Source organism: Bubalus bubalis, chromosome 2 (genome assembly GCF_019923935.1).
Source record: "Bubalus bubalis isolate 160015118507 breed Murrah chromosome 2, NDDB_SH_1, whole genome shotgun sequence".
In the NCBI taxonomy this organism is placed as follows: Eukaryota; Metazoa; Chordata; class Mammalia; order Artiodactyla; family Bovidae; genus Bubalus; species Bubalus bubalis.
Genome location: NC_059158.1, coordinates 171181876 through 171206808, shown reverse-complemented (window position 1 = coordinate 171206808; position 24933 = coordinate 171181876). Strand labels below are relative to the sequence as shown.

Genomic DNA, 24933 nt, shown 5'->3' with positions numbered 1-24933 from the left:
TTCCATTAGCAGAGATATTTAAATAAATGATGTTGCCTTTGCTTGAAAGGGCTTTTCTTTCTCCTACCATCACCGCACTGTCTGATGAAAATCCTACTCTGCCCTTCAAAACCCATTTTAGTTGTCATTCCTTCCAAGAACTCATTCTTTTTTTTTTTTTGAACTCATTCTTGATTTGTACCCTACTATTATTCCCATGAATGAGTTTAATTTCTAAAGTCTCTTTCAAGTAAAATTTTATGAGTTTCCATGCTTGGAACAGGATAATTATTTAAAGAACTCAAGAACAAGGTATAACAACGTTCAACTAAGGAAGAATCTGGACCATGACAGAGATAGCTACATCAACCCATATTACCAGAAAGTTATACCCACCACTTCCATTTTCTCCTCTTCCTTTTTTTCCTTTTCTTTTTCCTTCTTTTTAGCCTTGGCAGTTATAGATAACACAGCAGTGGAAACCTAGAGGAGTGAACAGAGTAAACTATTGTAATACTTACATGGGCTTCCCTGGTGCTTCAGAGGGTCAAGAATCTGCATGCAATGCAGGAGACCCAGGTTCAATCCCTGGGTCAGGAAGATCCTCTGGAGAAGAGAATGACAACCCACTCCAGTATTCTTGCCTGGAGAATGCCATGAATAGAAGAGCCTGGCAGGCTACACTCCACAAGGTCACAACAATTGAGCAACTAACAGTTTCACTTACACACAAATGCACAAGCCCAGTGAGAATTCCGTTCTACAATGCTGTTGTTTCCTGGTAGTAAAGAATCAAAAAGAACAAAATAATCTGGGAATATAAGGATAACTTACTGTTACAGTCATCAGGTAAATCTTTATTTGCTAGAGGCTTTTGTCCAATATAGCTCTAAATTTTTTAATTTAAATCTGTAGTATACCTTGGATGTTAATTTGCTATGATAAGTCTCTGAGACAGAGATCTGGGTGCCGCATCCTTTTTTACTTGATAGGGAAAGCACTGGAAAACAATAATTTTCTCCAAACCTGGTTGTAAAGCTCTCTCACTGGACTAGATGCCCTACAATGGTAACCAACAGTGGCTAAGTGGTTAACCTGGAATTATCATCCTTGATGGGTCTCACTGAAACCAGAAGTGAAACAGGGACCTTGAAAGGCTAGGCAGTAATTGTGTAAAGCTGCCCTTGTTTTAGACTCAAAGGTAGGGGGGGCACCCTGAAACACAGCTGATGAATAAGAAACACAGCTGATGAACAAGATGCTATTATCAAAGGACACTATCACCTACCACCTGGAAATTTCGTCAATTACATAATTATCCCTACTTAACCATAACATTCGGAGAAGGCAATAGCACCCCACTCTAGTACTTTTGCCTAAAAAATTCCATGGATGGAGGAGCCCGGTAGGCTGCAGTCCATGGGGTCGCTAGAGTTGGACACGACCGAGCGACTTCACTTTCACTTTTCACTTTCATGCACTGGAGAAGGAAATGGCAACCCACTCCAGCGTTCTTGCACGGAGAATCCCAGGGACAGGAAGCCTGGTGGGCTGCCGTCTATGGGTTGCACAGAGTCGGACACGACTGAAGCGATTTAGCAGCAGCAGCAGCAGCAGCAGCAACCATAACATTTACAGCAAACAATCAACTGGCTAATACGGAATATTCTCTTAAGAGAAAAAGTCATTTTCCTAAACCTGAAGTGTCATAAAAGATAATTTTACTGCGAAAACTACAGGGACAAGCACAGCTCTCAATTTTACCATAGTTTAACTGAATATCTTTATACTCATTGGGAGGACTATAAATCGGTTATATCCATTTTGAAAGGAAATTCAGTTAATACTCATAAAAATGAACAATTTGCATTACTTTTGATCAAGCAATTCCACATCTAAGATCCTAACTTACAGATATTCTTGTACAAGTGCACAAATACACATGTATAAAAATTCTATACCAGTCTCATCTGTAACAGTGATAAATCAGAAATAACCTTAAATGTCTATCAGACAAGGAACTGGTAAAACAATATACACACAAAGCTTGCTCTGCAGCTTTGGAAAAAATGAGATCAATACACATTAAAAGAACCGCTAAAATGAAAGCAGTAAGATGCAGAACAGCATGTAGAAAACATGATTTGTGGTATAAAAAGTATTGACATGTGCAGAAAAAACATTTGGAGGATTCACAAATTATGACTCCTGAAACACGGGACCTGGATGACCAGGAGAGAAAAGGACTTTCACTCCATACTCTTGTGTAATGCTGGATTTGACCATAAGAAGTATTACTTTAAAAATACCTACTTTAAAACATAACAGTATTTAAAACAAACCCAAGTAAAACACTAAGCAGCTCCTATATAGGTACAAATGGTGCTCAAAGTAACAAAGAACCTACCTTTTCCTTTTCTTTTTCTTTTGGTACTTCCAGAGGGGCAGGATACGCAAATGTTGATGGTTTACAGTTTGATTTATATTGAACTTTCGGCATCTGAAGAAATAAGAGAATTCTTCCCCTTTATTAAAATAATCAAAATCAAGGTTTAAGGATTCTATACTCAAAATAAGCATACAGATGCAAAGGGATGCCAGAAGTTTCAATTCACATTAAATTACACAGCTATTCAATTATGTTACCACACTTCCCTTAAAGGCATCTGTCTTCTTTCACTGAGTTAGTTTTGAGGTGCTTTACAGAACCACTGTGGTTCCTATACTTTCTTGAAGCTCTGTGCCTTTGAACAGGCATCCCTTTCATTTTTCATTTTACCATGCACCCTGCTTCAGAGGGTTAAGTCCCAGTCATGGTGTGAGCATCAGATCAACTGTTACCTTTTTTGTAGTATCATCTGATTATCTAATCTGCACACCTAACTTCCACGTCCCTTCCTTACACTACAGAGTCTAGCATGAGCCTAATGGAAAAGTTGGCTTTGCATTACTTGGTGACCAGGTTTAAAGTTCTCTAGTCTGAAATTTTCTCTATTTACCCAATTTGCATTGATAGGGAATGGTAATAAGCATGACATTTACTAGGACAAGCAACCTTGTCTTTTCCATCCCACTTTCATTGTAAGGAATGGATATAGAGATCACAAAACTGTGTGCCAGAGGAAGAAGTCCCTAAGATTACACTGTATGTTTAACCACAATGTTAGAGATTGGGAAACCAAAAGATTCTTGCTCTAAGAGAGCAAACTGCTCAATATATATATACAAGTAGTTAATACTGAAACATTTACAAGACAATTAATTGGCTATACAGCTATACTGAAGAAAAAAAAAATCAATCCAGTGAAACACTCAATCTTTATCTGTCATTTTTTTACCTAAAATTTTTCCACCTTGAAAACTTAAAGAATATTTTAACAACAGTGATGACCAAATGTAAGAGTTATTTAAAGGTCAGAAAGCCTCTGAGAGGATGGAAGACCAAGAAAGTGAATCACTGGGCCAAAGGACTGAGAAAGACACAAGTGAAACCACGACCCCTGCCCCGTTCCCCTCCAAAATAGTGTGATGACAGGGAATGCATCACCTTAAGTCTTTGACTTATGTGACTAGTTTCATTCTATGACTGCCCCTGGCTCCTCACCTCCCTGGTCCTGTTTTGTCACTACCAAAGGGACATCCACCTATCTGGTTTTCCCTCAGTAACAATCCTTTCCTCCAGCAAACACTCTAGCACTGCATAACAGTGGAACATACCCGTCTCTAACTTTCCTTTCTTAGTAAGGTTTAGTTTAGGTCTCCCTTGCCCAGACGGTTGTAACAAATTTCCAGTGATACCAGAATGATGTTTCTAAACTGCAAATCTCACCATGTCATTTATCTGCATGAAATCCTACAACAGCTCTCACAGACCTTCAATATTAAATAAAATTCATCAATGATTATAAAGCCTTTGCCCCCTCTCACCATTTGTTAACTGATTTACCGAAGGTTACACTGTTAGTAAAGAGACTTAATTTTCAAAACTTCCACCAACACACTCCTCTCAGTAAGGTGACTCAGTCTGAGGGGAAAATATTTTATTAATAAGATGCCAACTAATCTTTAAGATTTTCATGAAAATCCTCATGAGTGGGTGGCGAACAGGATAGTGAAGATATTCTATAAAACTGAGCTCTTGCAAACATACCTTTAAGTCTTTGTTCAGGCCAATGACACAGGTAGGGGTATAAGCCAATGACAGGAAGTGTGAAAGAGGAAACCAGAACCAGAACTGGGTAAAGACAAGGACGCCAACCACAGAAGGCATATGGGTGTGTCCAGTTCTGGACTGCAAGGAGATCGTGACATTATGTCCACCTGCAGAAAAGGAGAGAAATCACGAACATGAATCTAGCAGAGCAAACTACAATTTCTAAGTACTGCACTAGAAAAGAATTTGGTGATTAGTTTGAGAGTATAGTTCATAAAATCTAATATGAAGTCACTGGAATTAGCCAGTGATCTATCAAGGGTCTCCAAAAGGAAATGCTGGACTCAGGGTAATCGAAAACTTCTTTACACACACACACACACACACACACACACACACACACACATACATACACACAAACATACACTAGGCATTTTTTAAAAAACTAAGCCTGAAGGACATCAGAACTTGTATGCTAAATTAAATATTAATCTATATTATACACTGGCTTTTAATGTACAAACTAAAAGTAAAATTTTAGTACATGTCATATTTGCAAACAACAGCATAAGACAAGAGGTAGATACTGTTTGCTTATTTTTGTCTTTCTGCTTTAGTATTGTCTGAACGCAGGTAGCACCAAGATTAACTAGGCTTGTGATCTTATACAAATCATTTTACCTCTAAAAGGTTTTTTTTGCCCCATTGGCAAAATGAGAGTTTGAATCTGACCATCTGCACTAGAGCACTACCATGAAAAAAGAAAAATTTTAATATCCAATCCTTGATTTGATTTAAAAAAATTTTGGAGGAAGCATAATATATAAAACAAATCAGAGCTAATTCTACTAAATCAGAAGAGATTTTGGGCTTGAACCTGACCTATTAATCTACCAGCTGCCATGTCTCCTAGACTACCCCCTGAGGGAGTACAGAGAAATACAGTTTGAAAGCTAGTAAAAAAGGACTAAGGGCCAAGTGTCAGTTAGCTATATCTTTACAGGCCCTCGTAAGGCTGGGATTCTAGGATGCTCTGGAGGTTGCAAACATGAATGTCTTTAGGAACAGGTCAGGTAAACAAATGAGAAAGCAGTACGGTTGAAGCAAACTGAAAAGTTCGTATCATATTTAAAGAGGACATGTTACTCGGGGTGTAGGTCCATGGTCATCATGTATTTTGTTTTTAAAAGTACACTTGAATCTGGATTTCTGACAATATTTGCAGATTTTGCTAGGCAGGCAAAAACACGTGTTTAAGCCAGATATGGCCCACGGGCTACTGTGTTGCTGCTTCTGGTCTACAGTCACAGTGTTAGTGTTGGACCCCAGAACTCAAGATGTGAACTTTGTACTTCATATAATATAGCCTATGAAAACAGGGCTCGTTTGCGCCTAGTCAACATCCTAATCTGAATTCCAATTGTGGATCTCCATTGCTTGATTCCACTTCATCTCAGCATCTCACAGATGCCTTCATGTTTTGCTTGGAATCAGGAAGTGAGTACAAACTTAAACCAAAACGCATTTTAATTTTTTGTAAGAATCAGGGTTCTACTGTTCAACCAAATAACCTAGATTTTTTCGTTACTCCTTTATAGATATTTCATTTACAATTTTACCTAGAAAAAATCAGGTATACTTTAAATGTATTTTTCCAACAGGAATGAGTTCTACTTTTACTGTTGGCTTATATTCCTCCTCATTCTGACCTCACATTCACAGAATGCTTACTACAGATTGAGAATTCTGAACAAAATGCTGAAAAAGATTCCAAGCAGCTTCAATCTAGTGAAGATGGATAATTTGATAATTAAAATAAGGCATAAAAGTATTATGACAGACATAAAGCTAGGCCCACCTAACCCATGGCAGAGGCTGAAGAGGGTAGAAGGGAAGGAAAGGCTTCCTAGAGAATGTGATATTTGACCTAAGTTTTGAAGCTGAATTTCCTTTTATTTCAATGAAATCTATCTTCTTCAGACTTAGAAACTAAACCTGCCTTTTGTTCTAACAGTGTGTGTTTGTTCTAACAGTGTGAGATTAATATAAAACAAGGGAAAGTTTATTTTACTGATAGTATTTGCACAGTTTTATAAACTTCAACTATAAACTTTCTTAATCTCCAGCTTTTCTCCATGAAGAGACTAAATCATTGAATGAGTTCTCATAAACTTCAACTTCACTCATTTCTTTGAAGTTTCCCTCTCCAGATTTTCTCTATTACCATTAACTTCTGAGACAAATCACAGTACTAAAATTTTTTCTAAAGCAAAGTGAAAAAGGGAAAGGAAATAATTTTATGCTCCTAATAGTGAACATGGCACTACAGAACTTTTAATAACACTAAAAAGAAATGGAAAGAAGCACCAAAATTTAATTGGCTCATCACAGATCAAGCAGACACAAAAAAAGTGGCAGAAGGAGAGAGGGGTTCAAAGAGGAAGGAGGGGAAAACACAGAGAGGACTTCTAGTAGAGATGGCAGAATAAAGCTAAAATAAAGAATTGTTCTCTCCCCAATTCCTTAACAAATGACTCTGATTTAGTATAAACCAATGAATGAATGAGTAAAGGGTTGAAATGTAAAATCATAAAATTCAAAACGAAGCAGCTAAAAGAAAAAATAAAAGATTACAGAGTGGTAAAACGTTACTTCTAAATCCTATTTAAAAACCAATTACCAAAAATAGTCAATCTGAAAAGGCTATACACTGTATGATTCCAAGTGTATAACATTCTGGAAAAGGAAACACTAAAGCTAAGAGATAGCAAAAAAGATTAGTGGCTGCTAGGGGACTGGAGATAGGAGGGAGGGAGGGATGAAAAGGTAGAGCACAGAGGATTTTCAAGGCAGTACAACTATTCTGTATCATACTGTAAAGGTGGATACATATCATTAAGCATCTATCAAAACCCACAGAGTGAACCTGAATGTATACTAGAGACTGACAAAATCCAGTCAGTTAAGTGTCAAGTCTTAGTATAGATACCCTGGAAAAAGCAGCAGCATAAAAGAAATGGTGGTAAGCAAGAATTCATTTAAACATGAATCTAAGACTAAACTGAGAACGATAATTTCACAAGAGAATGTATTTGTTATGAGCCATGACAACGAATCACAAGCTGGAATCAAGACTGCTGGGAGAAATATCAACAGCCTCAGATATGCAGATGACACCACTTAAATGGCAGAAAGTGAAGAGGAACTAAAGAGCCTTTTGATGAAGGAAAAAGCTGGCTTAAAACTCAATATTCAAAAAAACTTAAGATCATGGCATCAGATCCTATCACTTCGTGGCAAATAGATGTGGAAAATGTCAAGAGTGTCAGATTCCATTTTCTTGGGTTCCAAAATCAGTGCGGATGGTGACTGCAACCACAAAATTAAGAGATGCTTGCTCCTTGGAAGAATAGCTATGACAAACCTAGACAATGTATTAAAAAGCAGAGACAACACTTTGTTATCAAAGGTCCATATAGTCAAAGCAACAGTTTTTTCAGTAGTCATGTACGGATGTGAGAGTTGGACCATAAAGAAGGCTGTGAAGAGTGTGAAGTGAAAATCACTCAGAGAATTGTGTCCAATTCTTTGCAATCAAATGGACTGTAGCCTGCCAGGCTTCTCTGTCCATGGAATCCTCTAGGGAAGAATACTGGAGTGGGTAGGCGTTCCCTTCTCCAGGGGATTTTCCCGACGCCAGGGTCTCCTGCACTGTAGGTGGATTCTTTAACAGCAGAGATACCAGGGAAGCCAAAAGAAGGCTGCATGCTGACGAACTGATGCTTTTGAACTGTGGTGCTGGAGAAAACTCTTGAGAGTCCCTTAGACAGCAAGGTGATCAAACCAGCCAATCCTAAAGGAAATCAACCTTGAATATTCGCTGTAAGGACTGATGCTGAAGTTGAAATCCCAGTACTTTGGCCACCTGATGCAAAGAGCTGACTCACTGGAAAAGACTCTGATGTTGGGAAAGATTGAGGGCAACAGAAGGGGATGACAGAGGATGGATGGATGGATGGCATTACTGACTCAATGGACATAAGTTTGAGCAAACTCTGGGAGACAGTGAAGGACAGGGAAGCCTGTTGTGCTGCAGTTCATGGGGTAGTAAAGAGTTGGACATGACTTAGTGACTGAACAACAACAATGACAATGTAAGTATAACATAAAAACCTTGAAAGGTGGCAAAGAATGAGAAGGAAGAAACTATGGCATGTCAATGTCTGTAATGTTTATAACCACAGGAAAAAGAGAATCAATATTGTCAAGAACTGAAATGGTTTACTTCATCTGAAGTATCCGTAGAATATGTTCCTTATTTATATACAGCTGCAATAACTTATTTTTAAATTGAAAAGAGAAAAATATAAACTGTACCATAAACACTAAAAATTTAAGCAGAAAACTCTCAACTTCTTGGAAAATTAAAACAAAACAAATGCCATTAGACAAATGGATTAAAAGATAAGAGTATTTGCCTTAGAAACTTAGAAAACTGCACTAACATTACAAAAAAAGAGAGAGAGAGAGAGAGAGAGGAAAAAAGCAAATAAGAGTCAAGCCAAAATAATCTAGGGGGCAGAAAGACTAACAGTAGCATATAAACAAATATGAAGAGAAATCTAATAAACTTAATCAAGAAAAAGGTAAAACAATCAAATTAGAAAGGAGACAGATTTTTTAAAAAGCCTCATCTATAAGGGAGATTACCTAAAATTATAAAATAAGGACACTGAAAATCGTGCTATGACTAAAACATACTCCAAGTGGAAAATATGAAGAGGTTAACCAAAAAAACCTAAGGTATCAAAACATTCAGCTTCTTTTCCTGATCTCATTCACTAGAAATTTAAACACATTTCTAGTTGACCAATAAAACAGTGGTAATAAATATGGTTAACAGTTATTAGAAGAAATTAAGATAACTAATAAGTTTGAGAGCTCACCTAATAATAGAATTACTATGAAAACCTTGAGATACTATTTTTTACCTTCCAAATCAGCAAAGATTAATAAAAAAGATTATACAATTTTTTATTCTTTTATGTATAATTCATATATTATATACATGCCTAGGGTACAGTTAGAGAAAGAATCTCACTGAGTGAAATATCACCAATAATAACAGTTAAAGAATATGCTGCTAAATAAACCCAAAGTCCAAGGTCCTAAAACACACCATTCTATCTTGAAAAGTCAGCCCATTTCTTTTGAAACAAACCATAGCGTAGTAATGACGAATGTGAATTCAGGAGCCGGTACAATGTGCTATGCATATGAGGCAAATATTGCACGTACCTTACTTTAGGATGATTTGGTTGCTATAATTTATCTAAAACTTATTTTCCTCAAAAAATTTCCAATGTCAACTTGTTTAAAACTGATACATACTAAGAAAATCAAAGGAAAAAAATCAGCCAACACTCATCAAACACTTTACTAAGGTACTGGAATGGTTTTAATTGCTTTACATGTATTTTTAATCCTCCCAACACTATGAGGTAGACTCTACAAGACAAGAAAACAGACATAAAGAGGGGAAATATAGCTAGGACTGTAAAGTAACTGGGATTCAAACCCTGACAGTTTGCAGCCTTAACTGTACTAAATTATTTCTATGAACTGCAGATTCCAAATTTTTTCCAGAAATAATTTGTCTCAGACTCAATTTCTACTTTGTCATATAGTCAGAAAAGATATTTCATTAGATTTAGTTTAAAGAGATATATAAATCTGGAAGATTTAAAAACATTTACCTGCGTCCAGTATGCCCTGGGCCAGAATAGCGCCAAACTTGGCCATGACATCATCATGTTTATCATTGATGACTTTGGAATACAGCTGTCTGAACTGATTCACCTGAAGGAACAAAAAAAAGAATTACAGCCTAATTCTATTCCCTTGCTGTGTAATTTTAGAGCAGGGAACAGATTGCTCAAGTGGTAATGAAACCTCAATTCTGATTCACAACATGCAAAGAGAGGGGGGTCTGGACCAGATTTGACGGCAGACCTGTCCCATGGTTGAAGCACAGATGTCACGACTTTTCTGGTATCAGAGCACCAGTTCTGTTTTCAATCCTCATTCCACAGTGGATGATTCAGACTCGGGGGAATGCTGAATGCGATTTTGTACTGCACCACTGTTAGTCAGCAGGCTGAAACTGTGTGAGTGAACACAGGCTTTCGCTGCACTGTGAATTAGGGCTATTCTGCTCACCATCCACCTACAGGGCTCCTATGGGGCAAAGTCCTTCCATTCTACCCTAAAACAAACTACTCTTCACTGCAGCTGCATGAGTATGTTTTGGATTTATATTCACACATACAATACAGATTTTCATTATGCACGCACATTAACTTTTTGAGGAGTAATAATTACTCTTACCAAAAGAACACACCAAAATGGAACACACATGCTGACACATTTTGGGAGGGATTATGGGTAATTTCTATTTGCTTCTTTATTATTTTCTGTACTTTCTAAAATTAACATATATTAACTTTTATAACTAGAAAAGAGGATTTATAAAATATATGCTCTTGTTAAAGTACCTATGATTTTTGTGTGACAATAAAGGAAATATTTTATGTTTCTTCCATGTCTTACGCTTTTCTTTTCCCACCAAGCACTTTTCAAATGGTAGGTACTGAGAAAGAGGCCTGCTTGTTCAAGAAGGAATGATTATGGAGTTCCCCAAATCTGCCAAAAGCGGAAAATACCGAATTTGAGTTTCCTAACATAATGATTTTATCTACACCACATATTCTTTCAGAATCTCTTCTCCTTTCAGTTATCTTGGTCTGGGAGGTCACACTGTGCTATAATACAGAGTAATACAGGATCAGACAACACTGGCTTATAAATACCTCTGCTCTAATAAGCTGTTTGGGTAAGTTCTTGATACTGATCTTTTTTTTTTTTTTGTGGATACTGATCTTTTCTGAGTCTCAGTTTCTTCATGTCTACAGGGATTGTAACACCTACATGGCTGTTTTAAGGATCATACGAGGCAATATATACATAATGTGTCAAAGGCATTGTATAGTTCAATAAGCACGGCTGTCTTACCATACCAGAGAAGAATCCCACCAGTCCTCCATGACTATTACCTCTAACAAAACAATACTTCTTAAAATGGTGCTCACTCTTATTCATAGGCAGCAACAGAATGTGATGGGGAAAACAATGAGCTAACTGTGCCACTACCCAGCTTATGACCATTAACAAGCCACTTCTCTACATCTTACTTTCTCTAACTATAAAACCCTGCATGATGAGATCATCACCAAATTTCCTTCCAGCTTTAAAAATCCTAAGGTTTGATGCCTTTACTCTAGTTCAACAGGTCAAATTCCTTTGATTCTGAACTTATTTTAGATGAACACTTACATTACCTTATATAGGATGGAAAATTTATGTGCTAACAGTTTATGAAATGGTTCATGAACTTATAAAAAGAAACACTGGACAAAGCACTGTATGTACATTATAAGGAAAAATTTAAATATAAAATCACACCCAAAATAAGAAGGCAACATCTGAAAGATGGAATTAAAAAAAAAAAATCAATACAAATACATAATAGGTTTATCCAATTAACATTAAGTAGACTAGTACTTAAAAAGCCAGTTTTTGTTCATCACTTAAAAATTTTCCTCCTATTTTATTACTTATGCAGCAGTGACTTCATTTTCATTATTATGATTCTTCATAAAGAATTTCATGGCTAAGGATCATGATTTTCTGACTCAACTTCATCAGTATGAATAATATGGCCCCTACAGAAAACAAATTAGAATTTGTAGAAGAAAGTCATATTAACTTTCCATTTTATATCATGATAATCTCAAAGAAAAGATAATTAAATTTCAGACAATGCTGTGATCCATGCTTTCTGCTGTGCTTGATTAAAGTCTGCTGCTGCTGCTAAGTAGCGTCAGTCGTGTCCGACTCTGTGCGACCCCATGGACTGTAAGCCTACCAGGCTCCCCCATCCCTGGGATTCTCCAGCCAAGAACACTGGAGTGGGTTGCCATTTCCTTCTCCAATGCATGAAAGTGAAAAGTGAAAGTGAAGACGCTCAGTCGTGTCCGACTCTTAGTGACCCCATGGACTGCAGCCTACCAGGCTCCTCCATCCATGGGATTCTCCAGGCAAGAATACTGGAGTGGGGTGCCATTGCCTTCTCTGTGATTAAAGTCTACCCTCTCCAAATTCCTACATTTTAAACATTCATCATGTTTTTAATTCTACACACCTTATACTGTTGGGGGGAAAAAAAATAACCCATGCTTGTATGCCACAGAGAAAAATAAAGGTAGGGGAGAGAAGGGAATAAAATTCCATTAAGTCTCTTCTGTTGTTACTTATCACCTAGGTATGTCTCTTCCTCTGTCTCTTTTTTTTCCTTCAGTTTTCCAGGATATAGAAATGAAGCTGTACATGAGGGATCAGTTTCAGAGGGTTTTTCTTGCCCCCTTTTATCTTTCTATAATAATACATTAGCTCTTATGACTTCAACTAGGTCTCTTAATTCCTTCCACAAAATCCTTGAGGCCAAATGAATTTTGGAATTCAGAATTCACAGTTAACATGGTGCATACACCATTAACTATGCAATAACCTCAGTGGAGTATGGGGGTAGTATCCCATAATTAACCAAATTAATATTTCTGAAGCAGCAAAATGACTGAATATTTTACTAAATGGGATAAAGGCTATAAACATGTTCATACAAGGTTAGATTTTACAGCCAAATGAGAGTTTAAAAACAAAGAAAATTCTTAGTTTTTAGAGTTTTCTGGAATTTGGAATTGCAGATAAAGGGCTCTGGACTTACATAATTTATCTAGACTGGCTCCTATTTTTTTCTTTAGTTCTGATTATTTCCCTATGTTCTCATCTTATCTCCAAATGACTTGCTATAATCTCAAACTTAATGTGACTAAAGTGAAAATTATCTTTCTTCTTTTTCAAGATATTCCTGGCCATGCTATTATAATTTCCTCCTATAAACATACCAAATCATGTTTCTAGCTTCCTCCTCAATTTTACTAGCATAATTTTGTTCATGTTAGTTGCCTGTGCCTTATCTTTATATTACCAGCAACACCTGTAGTGTCTAAATCCCCTCTTACTTCAGGCAACAGTATGTAATATAGATTTCTATTTACAAATGTGTTATACCGTAAAATAAACCTTATAAAAGTTGATGCTGATTTATTTTAGAACTGCAAAAGCTTATCAAACTTGGCCAAATATGATCCTACTTCCAAAAGGGGTACCTGTCAGTGGTAGGAGAAGCTTCCTTGTAGCAGGTCTTAGGCTTGATGATATTGGACAAGGATGAGCACTAGATCCTATTCTTACACTTCAATATTTTTATCTGATGCTATGTATGTTACTTGCTATATACATGTTCAAGTAACCGCTAACAGTGGAGTTCATTTAATAAGAAAAACAGAAGTAGATTCTTCATAAAGAGTTTGGTTTTGGAGACAAAATAACTCTCAAGATCTATAAAAGAACATTATTCTAGTTAAATGGTTCTGATCCTCTGGTATAACAGCTTTTTAAATTGGGTCTGTAATCACCCAAAAGGGTATACAGGTTCTTAGGCCTATGTTTGTGAGAGTAAGAAACCGGCAGAAGAAAAGCAAAGATGTACTGGAGTTAGTTCAACTAAGACCACAATGTGTAGAGCTTAGTGTTAAGACAGCATTCTACAAAAGGATGTGATATAGATCACGATTACATAAAAAACATTTCCTTTGGAAATTTCCATTGAGAATCTCACAAAATGTCTCAGAAATATCTCTTCTGGATTCCTTTGAGGAAAGGGTTATAGTCTTGATTAAATTAACATGCGACTTTTGATTTCAAGGCATTTTCACTTTATTTCATGGACTGGTTGTAACCTTGTGACTAGGACCCTGTAGCCTCGAGAACTTCTCTTCAAGCTTGTTAACAGTTGTTTCTTTTCAGCAATAACACATACCACCCTAAAAGAATATCTTTTTTTTTTTTTTGCCTCGCTGTGAGGCTTGCAGGATCTTAGTTCCCTGACCAGCTTCTCTGCAGTGGAAGTGTGGGGTCCTAACCACTGGATCACCAGGGAATTCCCAATCAATGTTGTCTTCTTAGCAATTATCAGATAAAAGAGATGATATGAACTATAGTCTACAAAGCTCTTGATCATATGCTTCAGAGCAGAAAACAACAAAATAGAACTTAAACTCTAAGGATTTATGAAACTTTAAGGATTTATGACCTGAGTAACAATTTCACTCTAAGGGCTAGCGTTTATTGTATAAAGTTCTGCTTTTTTGTCCTTGGGGTACACATTTAACTTTCCCCCATGCAATTTATATTAATGGCATAGGCTACCAGGTATAACTACATTTCAACATTCTGAATCAATACCAAAGATTCTGATACAATGTGAAGATGGAATTGTGTTCCACATATTCACATCAGCTAAGACTTGCTTCAACAAATGTTTAAGAATGATTACAAAATAATAATTATTCTAATTGTTGCATTCTTTTTAACTTTTTCTAGATATGAAAAAGTTTTACTTATTAGTACTTGGCCATTGTTGGTACACAGTTTATGGTTATAAAATCAAATCAATGAAATTCTACAGCAGAGGATGGGAAGATGGTAAAACATATGTCATGTTCATAATACATAAACATGAAAGTAACAGGCCAAAGTGAATAAATATCAGGGTATATTACTGTTAGGGGAGATGCATTCCATGACCAAACTTCCTTCTTTAATGACATTACTCAGTTGGATAACTTCTAGCTAACAAAGTTCAACAGACGATCAAAAGCAGACATAAAAGATGCAGAAACTACTCATATTATAACTGCTGTATTTAAAAGCAAAACCCAAAAAGAAACGTGGTCTGTTTGAAAAGATGTTCTAGAAGTAATATATTATTAAAACAGGATGCGAAGTTTGATTCTATTTCTGCAATAATCCAGTTTTTAGAAGTCTTAGAAGTGATTTTGAAAGAGTAGAACTGGATTAAAAAAAAAAAACCCCAAAAACAGCAACAAAAATGATAGCAACTGCTCAGAAACTGAAATGTATTAAAGTTTCACAGAATAATCAATGAATTCTAAAATTATTTTTCTCCTTCACCCTCCCTTGCCCCCTTCCCAGTCTATCTACTTTGCTGAAAATTAATCTACCTGATGAGCAAAAAGACAGTATACCAATGGCATTTTCTATTGTCAATCTCTTTCACTGCTTCTCATACAGAAGAAGAAATAATACAAGCTTGTTAAATGCTCTAAGTTTAAATTAAGAATTAAAAGATCTGAAATTACTGCATAAACTATATACATCTATTACATTATGTCAAACATGGTAATTTTAGTATATGTAAATACGATCTATACATCATCTGTTTCTCAACAAAATGAGAAGTTCTGGCTGAGCTGCCAAGATCCATTAGACACAAAAGTCTGAAATAAGGTCTGAGAGGAGACTCTGTGAGATTTTAAAATAGATGCCTTGAAATCTGTTATGGAGTCACCCACATGGTCTATGTGAGGACTAGATGATAGAAGGATATGTGAAAAGGACTTGAATGGGGAAAGCTGGGCTTAAGTCTGTCCTCCTAACTCCAAGCCTAGAAATGGGCTTCAGAGAGACTACACCGTGGGCTTAATATGACCAGCGGTCACTGTGCACTGACATCTGACACATGAAGTGAGAGGCGTTTGCTATTGACTAAGGCAGAAGCAATGCAAGAGGGAGGGAGAAGAAAAGGAAGGAGGGAGAGAGAGGAAGAGGCAAGCAAAGCTGCAATGAAAACCTATTACAATCTGACCTGCAGGAGGGCAAAATATGTAAGAGTTGTGGATAAAGATCAGTCTTCCTGGAGCCACTTGAAACCCCGCCCAAGGGGTCTCCAATGAAGGCAACGACATTGCTACAGAGAATCTGGATGAGCTCTTTTCTTAACTGAGACTGTATACTCTATATAAAGTGACTGCAGAACTTTTTATTGCCCCAGAGGACGAATCAAAAAAGTCATGGACCACTGAGTTTGTATCATGGATTAGAGGAACAGGTCATCCCACTGAACAAACTTTAAAAGGACAGCAGAAGGCAGAAATTAAAGTTGATTTTTATGATTCTGCCAACCCATGAGTTCCAATTTTTCAAGTATGGCTATGTAGCTGAATTAACAAAGTGACCATAAATTATAAAAAATGCATTCAAAGAATATTATATACTTAAAGCTTTCCCATTCTCCTACTTCTTTACTTCCTATGCATTGTGTTCACAATAGCTGAGGTAAAAATGTACTCAAGAGAAGATAAGCTACTAAAGAAAAGTCTGAACTAGTTCTCTCCTAGAGAATATTTTTGTCCGCTCACCTTTGGACAAGTGATTTCAGTCTGCTGGATCATGATGAGAGCCGAAGCTATGAGAGCTCCTTGCCTCACATAGTTCACAGGGTCATTTGTCATTGGTTCGAGCAAATTAATTGCTTCCTGAAAGCATAAAAAAAAACTTTTAATAAAGTTCATGTGGCTAAATTTTCAAATTTGTTACTGTTTTTCTAACACAATATTTCCATCCAACATTGTATTCACAAGTTAATTTTAGACTACTTGGATGTAATGGTCAGAACTGAGCATGCTTTAAGTTGCAATATAACTGATGGTAAGTGAAAAGGAAGCTTAGAGAACAGGAGTGCCCCTGTTTTCAGGTAAAAGAGGTCAGGAAGAAAGTAAGAAAAAATGAGATTAATGTTTGATAAACAATATTATTTTCCAGGTGCAGTAGAAGATATTTTATATATTTATCACATATTCAGGAATGAAGAGGGTTTATTCATCCTAAATATATAAAATACCTTCCACTAAAACAACAAGAGCAATAGAAAACAATCTTTATAAATAAAGAAACAGAAAGGTGAACTGCCAAAAATCACCTAAGTGTAGCAAACTCAGGCCAGTCTGACTCTGTATCCAACTTCTTTCAAATACTAGAGAAAGATAATATCTTAAGATGATTTTACAAAACCTAATTTAAAAAATTAAATAAATCAAATCTAAATCGAAACAAACAAAAAACAAACAGAACTCTGAAAACAAGATTTTACTTGCTAGTAGAATGGCAACACAAATTAAATCAAACAGGATTAGAACTGATTCCATGGTTACACTTTGAAAGACTATATATGGTGGAATTTTCCAAAATGTTTACCAGGATTGTCCCAATATTAAATTCTTCAGAATATCAGTTCTATGAAAACAGGATTCCTTGATTAAATAAGTTTGGGAACTCTAGCATACTATATATTAACCCCTCTTGCAGATTCAAAAATGTATCTAGCACATCAAGGGCTCCAGGAATGTATATATCATAACAAAAGGTTTAAGAAACCTAGTTAAAGGAACCGCTAGTAAACAGACTCATAGATTTAGAGAAGGAACTTATGGTTGCCAGGGGAGAAGGGTGGGGAAAGGGATAGTTAGGGAGTTTGAAATCGACATGCACACACTGCATATTTAAAATGAATAACCAACAAGGTCCTACTCCTTAGCACAGGGAACTCTGCTCAATGTTATGTGGCAGCCTGGATGGGAGGGGAGTTTGGGGGAGAATGGATACATGTATATTTGTGGCTGAGTCCCTTTTCTGTCCACCTGAAACTATCACAACATTGTTAACTGGCTGTACTCCAAAATAAAATAAAAAGTCAAAAAAAAAAAAAAAGAGAAAGAAACAACTACAGCTTTGTATATTTGACCAGGAACTCTTTTGCTCTATTAAACACTCTGCAGGAGCTTTGTTTAGCACCTCTAACAAGGTCCTTAGGTAAGTATAAATCTGGAAGAACAGAACAATGAGTTTATATGATTATCAAACTTCTTTTAATATAGTATGTAATTTCTCAAATGTCCTTTGTTTCAAAGCCGGGTAAATGAATTGAATCCTTTTTTGGGGGTGGGGAGTAATGATTTCCTTACATGTCAATTTATTTATTAAAAAAAAATCAAGAGTGATTAACAGATAAACATCACATAAGTACATTCTTTCTCACTTCCCTGTAAAATGTAGTGTTGTTGTTTAGAAGAATAAGTTTTTCAAATATTATTCATATATTGTTAATATTGTTTATGAAGTAGTCATGATAAAAATCTAACAAAATTTCCAACTTATAAGTTAGAAGACACTAACTTGGCCTTTAGAGTATGTGATATAACCTCAAAGACATATTTTAGAATGAACAGAGTGTTTCAGGTTTTTCAGAAAGAAAATTAAAGTGCCAAACTTCAGAGAGATATTCATAAGTAGATCATATAAACTATCTAGAAATAAAGCAGACTTGTTTAGTAAGAGTAATGAAAAATGTTCATTGAATTAACTTGTCAGATGCTGTGTCTCAAAGAACATTTGCTCCTAGATACCATATTAAGTTCAGAATAATCTGGAAAGAAAAAAAATCTAATTTACATTTAACTTATGAGGTCTGACATAAATGTCTACTAAAGACCCGAGGGAGAAAATACTTTGCAAAACATTCAACTATATTTTTCCTTTATTTATAGAACAGATGTGTCTGGAAAAAAATGAAGGCCAATTTCTATAAACTGTATTTTTACACACAATGACTTTTCTAATAAAACTGAAGATACATTCTCATGTAAGAAATTCTCCTCCAAAAAATGAAAACATTTAAAAAAACAAAACTGTGAGGGCAGAAACCATGTCCAACTTGCTCCTCATCATATCCTTAAAATGATCTTCCCTCTATCATTCAATTGACAAATGTTTACTGAAACTCTACTATGTGTCAGGTCTGACTTTAGGTTTTAGCAGTGAATATTTGGTTCTCAGGGACCCTACATTTCAGTGGAGAGGAGACAGACAATAAATAAATAGGTCAAAATAAAAAGTAAAAAAAAAAAAACACGACAAAGAAACCACTAGAGCTTTGTATATCCCAGCATTTGTTCATTGTATTTGACCAAGAACTCTTTTGCTCAATTAAGTCATAAAAATATGTCAGGTGATGCTAAGTGCTCTGAAGAAAAATAAAGCAGGGTAAGGAGACAGAATGGGAATACTGGAAGGGCATGTCTCTCTATAAATTTTTTATACAATTCTTGCCACACAGTGAAAATGCCTATTTTAATTTCTAGCTTCAATAATGTTTTATGTGACTAGGAAAAATTATTTGTATCCAATACTAACCCTCCTTATTAGAGAAAAAGTCAAGCAAGTTAAAATCTAATTTCTGGAATCAATCAATAAACTAAAAATTATGCTTTACTTTAGTTTGGATAAGAAATGATTTCTAAAACATGGCTCCATTCTGATGTAAAGACTCTGGGGATATAACCATTTTCTTGTTCTCTCTTTCACACACAGACACACGCTTGTGCGCTGTTAAAAGAAAAAGTACACCTTTTGAGGAACTAGGCAAGATGTGTTCATGTGTGCTATGAAAGGCAAAATGTGATGATTATGTCATTGCTGTTGATCACGAATACCTGTTATTAAAACACTGGTGCATTTCTTTATGAATTTCATGAAAAACTGCTAGCCCAACTCTTTCTGTCACTTTTGAGGGCTTAACAAATACCATGTTACCTATTACGTTCTTGAGGAAAAAACAAACAGCAGTTAGGTATAAGGTTAAAACACACACACGAAAAATCAAACTGAATTGACCATGGTGGTCTCAAGAAGAACTTTGATTTCCACAATACTAATTATGCAAATTAAATATGTGAAATAACAATGTAAAATGGCCAGAGTAGTTCTTCAAAGAGAAAAATATTTTTTCTTCTTTTTAAAGAAATCAACGCTTTTCAAAAAATTCAACAGCATTGTTTCTACTAGAGCCACCCATATAATGTGGTTTGTTCTTAAACCGCTTTCAGCAATCCGGCACAGTAAAGTGGGGAAGTTCGGGAAAGCTTAGCTTGCAAGGCAAGTACAGATTACAGCACACTTGTATTTTTACAGCTGTTACATAAACTTTTCTGCTGGGAAAAACAGTCTGGCGCCAGGAAAGAGCTGCCTGCCTGGCTTTGGGCTTTACCTTGTTTCCTGTACCAGCACAGCAGATGCCCAGGGCCATGGCAGCTCCATAACGCACGTGAGGATTGTAACTCTCTGACAACAATGAAACAACGCTAGGGCATTGTTCAGGGGTCCTGATGAGAAATAGAGACATATTTTAAATCAAGATGGAACAACTTTAATCAATTTTGTGAAAGTTATGGGGAACAACAGAGTTATATTCAACACAGAAGTTGCTGACTTAAAAATCTCCAACAGAATTCTAATATTGATATTAGAAATCTATCATCAACGTTCAGAGACTGTAAGCAAAGAAAGTATCAGGTGATCCCTCGACCACCCAGCATCTGTCATTCCTTGTCTCCTCCAGCCATGGGGGGAGGGGGTGGGGGCAAACGCCGCTCTGCATCTTCTCATTACTCCTGCTTTACTCTGGGTCTTGCTTCAGAAGACAAATGTCACGTACAGAGACTCCAACATGATTCCAAATGATTTAAATCTTCCAGTTATTACTCTGATGGAATATTACATTGGTAAATAGGAGTCGGTATGAAAAGAATTCTGATTTTTGTTTTTTGCCTTCAGCAATTATTTTTGTGTTGATAAGAAAAGAGAAGTTGTTCTTTTCTTATCTTCTTCATTATTTGCAGCAAATAGAGAAAAGAGGACAACCCTGACAAATGAAGTATCTGATCTCCTCTCTGAAAGACTATCCTGTTAGGGTGGTTACTTGTGAGGGGCAGCCTGATGCGTATAATAACTGGAAGAGACTGTAAGGGGGATTCTGAAAGGCTGGTGCTGATGTTGAAGTAGGTCTGGTTACACAGGCTGTTCAGCTGTGAAAATTCACCAAGCTGTAGGCTAATTATGTGCATGTTTTTAGATGTATATTATACTTCAATAAAAACTTAAAAAAGAGACTATTCATATATTACATTTCAATAGAAAGTTAAAAAAAGTATCTTGTGAATGAAAGCAGTTATTACATACAGACCAATTCAAACCTATAATTCTATGCTGAAACTGTCCTCTAGCCTCAAACCCCAATGAATGGTAAATTCAAATTTCCAATGAAGTAGAGCCAAATTTATGATAACTGTCTATAAAGGTGAATTTGTGGGGAGAGGCAAGACAGGGGTAGAGGATTAAGAGTACAAACTACCATGTATAAAGTAAATAAGCTATGAAGATACATTCTACAACACAGGGGATATAGCCAATATATTATGGTAACTATATATGGAACATAGTCTTTTAAAATTGTGAATCAGTATGTTGTACATCTAAGACTTATACAATATTATACATCAACCATACCTCAAAAAGTTGGGGTGGGGGGGAAGAACTTTGATGAAAGGGAAGGTTGGATTATTTACTAACTTTATTATTTAAAAAAAACGTAACTCATACCCAAAAGTTCACTCAAAACAATGTAAAAACCAGTTGGATATCAAACCCAGGAAACTGATTATACCTAGGATTCTGACATCCAGATTTCTTCACTGACTTTCAGAGAGTTGGTGGTACAGAGAACACTCCACCCACTTTGCCCCTTAGCTGCAGCAAGGACAGGATAGTCCAGGGAAAAGTGACTCACAAAGACTTTATCTGAAATGTATCAAAATCTTATTTTATGACTCTCCCCTTGTTAAAAGTATTATGCTTAAAAAAAGTATTAACTATTTCATGAGGTTTAGAAAAAAATTTGCCTATGAACACAAACACAGACCTTTGTTTGGGAGCTTAATCAGAGAGCTTTACTTAGTTTATTACCATAATGACTGAGACAGGCTGTGAGGGTAGAAACTCAAAAAAGCACATAAAAAAATCCTTATATGTCTCTCAGTCTAATAATAATTATTCCAACTCTGACACATTCTTCAGAAAATTTGTTAAGACAAGGAATGACAAACTCATTAATAAATTAGCTTAGACATTCAACTTCTTCAAGAGCAAAATAAAATAATGCAAGAGTGCTAAGTCGCTTCAGTCGTGTCTGACTCTATGCAACCCTATGGACTGTAGCCTGCCAAGTTCCTCTGTCCATGGGATTCTCCAGGCAAGCATATTGGAGTGGGTTGCCATTTCCTTCTCCAGGGGATCTTCTTGACCCAGAGATTGAACCTGTGCCTCTTATGCCTCCTGCACTGGCAGGCGAATACTTTACCACTAGCGCCGCCTGGGAAGCCCCCAAATCATAATATTCTACGTTTACTTTAATTTTTCAATAGGCAGCTCTCAAAGTACAAATGAATTTTTCCAAGCAATGATCGCAATGCAAACATTCACTGAAATCAAAACTTCCTTATGTTAATCTTTATCCAAACACATACATACATGCTATTATTATTGTTTAGTTGCTAAGTCATGTCCAACTCTTGTGACCCCATTGACTGTAGCCCGCCAGGCTCCTCTGTTCATGGGATTTCCCAGGCAAGAACATTAAAGGGGGTTGCCATTTCCTTCTCCAGGGGATCTTCTAGACCCAGGGATCGAACCTGTGTCTCCTGCATTGGCAGGAGGATTCTTTCCACACAGCCATCAGGGAACCCCACACATACATGCTGGTAAATATACAATTTTTAAAACTAAGCTAATAAATGAATAAATGACAAAATGTATCAATATCATCAATATTTTGCAACATGTAATGAAATTAATGGATATCAGCATCATTATCAGACTGCTAACATCATGAAAAGAAAAACAACTAGACCTTATACCTTATGCACACTGCCAGCCTCTCCTTAAATTTAAAAAAAAAAAAAAGAGAGAGAGAAAAAAGAAGAAATGAGTGAAAAACTGACTCTGAATTAGACCAAGTCTTTAATGTATCAATTTATAGGAAATACAGAAGAGCAAAAAACACATTATATTACACAGAGATGCAATGAGGGTGGGGAGGGCTAGGCAAGATATGGAGGAAGAACCTGAAAATTAGTAGAAAATACACTAACTCTTTAATAACAGTTCATAAGACTTTCATTCAGTTGTTTTAGCTAATTCTGACATTCCTTGAATGTTAGTTTTTCTATGTAAACATTTATCTCTTAAGATAACATCATCAAATAATTTCTGTATTTTGTTTTAATGCCTTTGGATCAGTATAATTAAGTATTTAAATGACTAATCCCTAATCAGAAATAAAAGTTCATCTGTCTCCATGAACATTTCCTGCTCTATTTTTTGGCTAGTTTATAAAAGTTTAGAAAGTGAATAAGAGATTTAGAGATTAAAAGAGGGGCGATAGTATACACTTTGAATTTTGTTTTCATCTCAATATAAAAAATATATAAAATATTATCAGAAAAATAACTGAAAAAGAAAACAGTTTCATCTCCAAAAGACAGTGTCCCTTGAGATTCTGGATCCTAAGCTACTGCTATTTGCAGTTTTTAAATTAGTTTTTGCTGCAGTTTTTTACCATCAATTTAGTATTTAAAGAATGATCCATCTATTACATGTAAAGTACCATAAGGAAAACAAAACCACACAGACCCTGCCTCAAACCTTATGATTTCAGTCCTATCTTTAATATTTTTTTTATCATCTTAGTGTATTTTGAAAAACTAAAAATTATTATAGTTTTAGATAAGCTTGTGGTATGTTTCCAGATTAATTGCTTTCAGGTGATGCCAAAATGGAATGAAATCTTCTCAAAGAGGTGAGAAGAAAGTAGATTCATAAGATTTATATAAAGAAATTGCTACTTCACTATAAGAAGTGAAAGTGAAAGTCACTCAGTTGTGTCCGACTCTTTGCGACCCCATGGACTATACAGTCCATGGAATTCTCCAGGCCAGAATACTGGAGTGGGTAGCCTTTCCCTTCTCCAGGGGATCTTCCCAACCCAGGAATCAAACCCAGGTCTCCCACATTGGAGGCAGATTTTTTATCAGCTGAGCCACAAGGGAAGCCCAACAATACTGGAGTGGGTAGCCTATCCCTTCTCCATGGGATCTTCCCAACCCAGGAATTGAACCAGGGTCTCCTGCACTGCAGGTGGATTCTTTACCAACTGAGCTATCAGGGAAGCCCGTAATAAGCAACAAAGCTCTTAAAAATCTCCGAGTGCATTTCTGAACCTAGAGTAACATTCAAAAAGTTACAGCATTATCAGCATGTCTCCGAGCCCTGCCCTTTAAATGAGTAAACTAAGAAATGAAAAATTTACTAGAGGGGGCTCAACAGCAGAACAGGCAGAGATAATATAATCTTTCTTAGGTTAATTGAGAATTGAAGTTAGTTGGCTGAGACAATCCAATCTGAGGAGTAGAAAAAGAAAAGAATGAAGAAATGCGAACAGAGCCTAAGAGACCTGTGGGCATCACAAAACATACAAACATATGCATAATAGGAGTCCCAATGGGAGAAGAAAAAGAGAAGGCTGAAAGAATACTTAAAGAAATAACGGACAAAAACTTCCCAAATTTTGATGAAAGACTAGAAACTTAACAAACTCCAAGCAGGATAAACTCAGAGAACGGTAAACAAAAAAGACAAAGACTATACTCTAGTAGGAGACAGACAATAATAAGTGATAAAGTAAGTAAAAAGCTGAAGCTCTATGAAGAACAAAAAAACTAAATCATGGTAAAGGGCCTTGGAAGAGCCAAGAGAATGGGGCATTTTGCAGCATTCATTGGTGCAGTCAGGGCACCTTCAGTGATGAAGTGACATTTAAGCTAAGACAAGAAGGCAGTGAAGAAGTGAGCCAAGTGGCTACCCAGAGGAAG

The 24933-nt window shown here is 36.2% G+C and overlaps 1 protein-coding gene across 2 annotated transcripts in view; it reads right to left on the bottom strand.

The window, feature by feature from the left end:
- Positions 1–24933, bottom strand: part of PSMD1 (proteasome 26S subunit, non-ATPase 1) — an 82493-nt gene that overhangs the window by 7118 nt on the left and 50442 nt on the right. For both annotated transcript variants that reach the window (XM_006050128.4, XM_025278452.3), the window contains 6 exons: positions 20217–20331; positions 16534–16650; positions 9889–9991; positions 4130–4299; positions 2387–2479; positions 376–462 (listed from right to left, as the gene is read on the bottom strand). In XM_006050128.4, coding sequence (XP_006050190.1) covers positions 376–462; positions 2387–2479; positions 4130–4299; positions 9889–9991; positions 16534–16650; positions 20217–20331 — 685 coding nt within the window. The remainder of the gene's footprint in view (positions 1–375; positions 463–2386; positions 2480–4129; positions 4300–9888; positions 9992–16533; positions 16651–20216; positions 20332–24933) is intronic.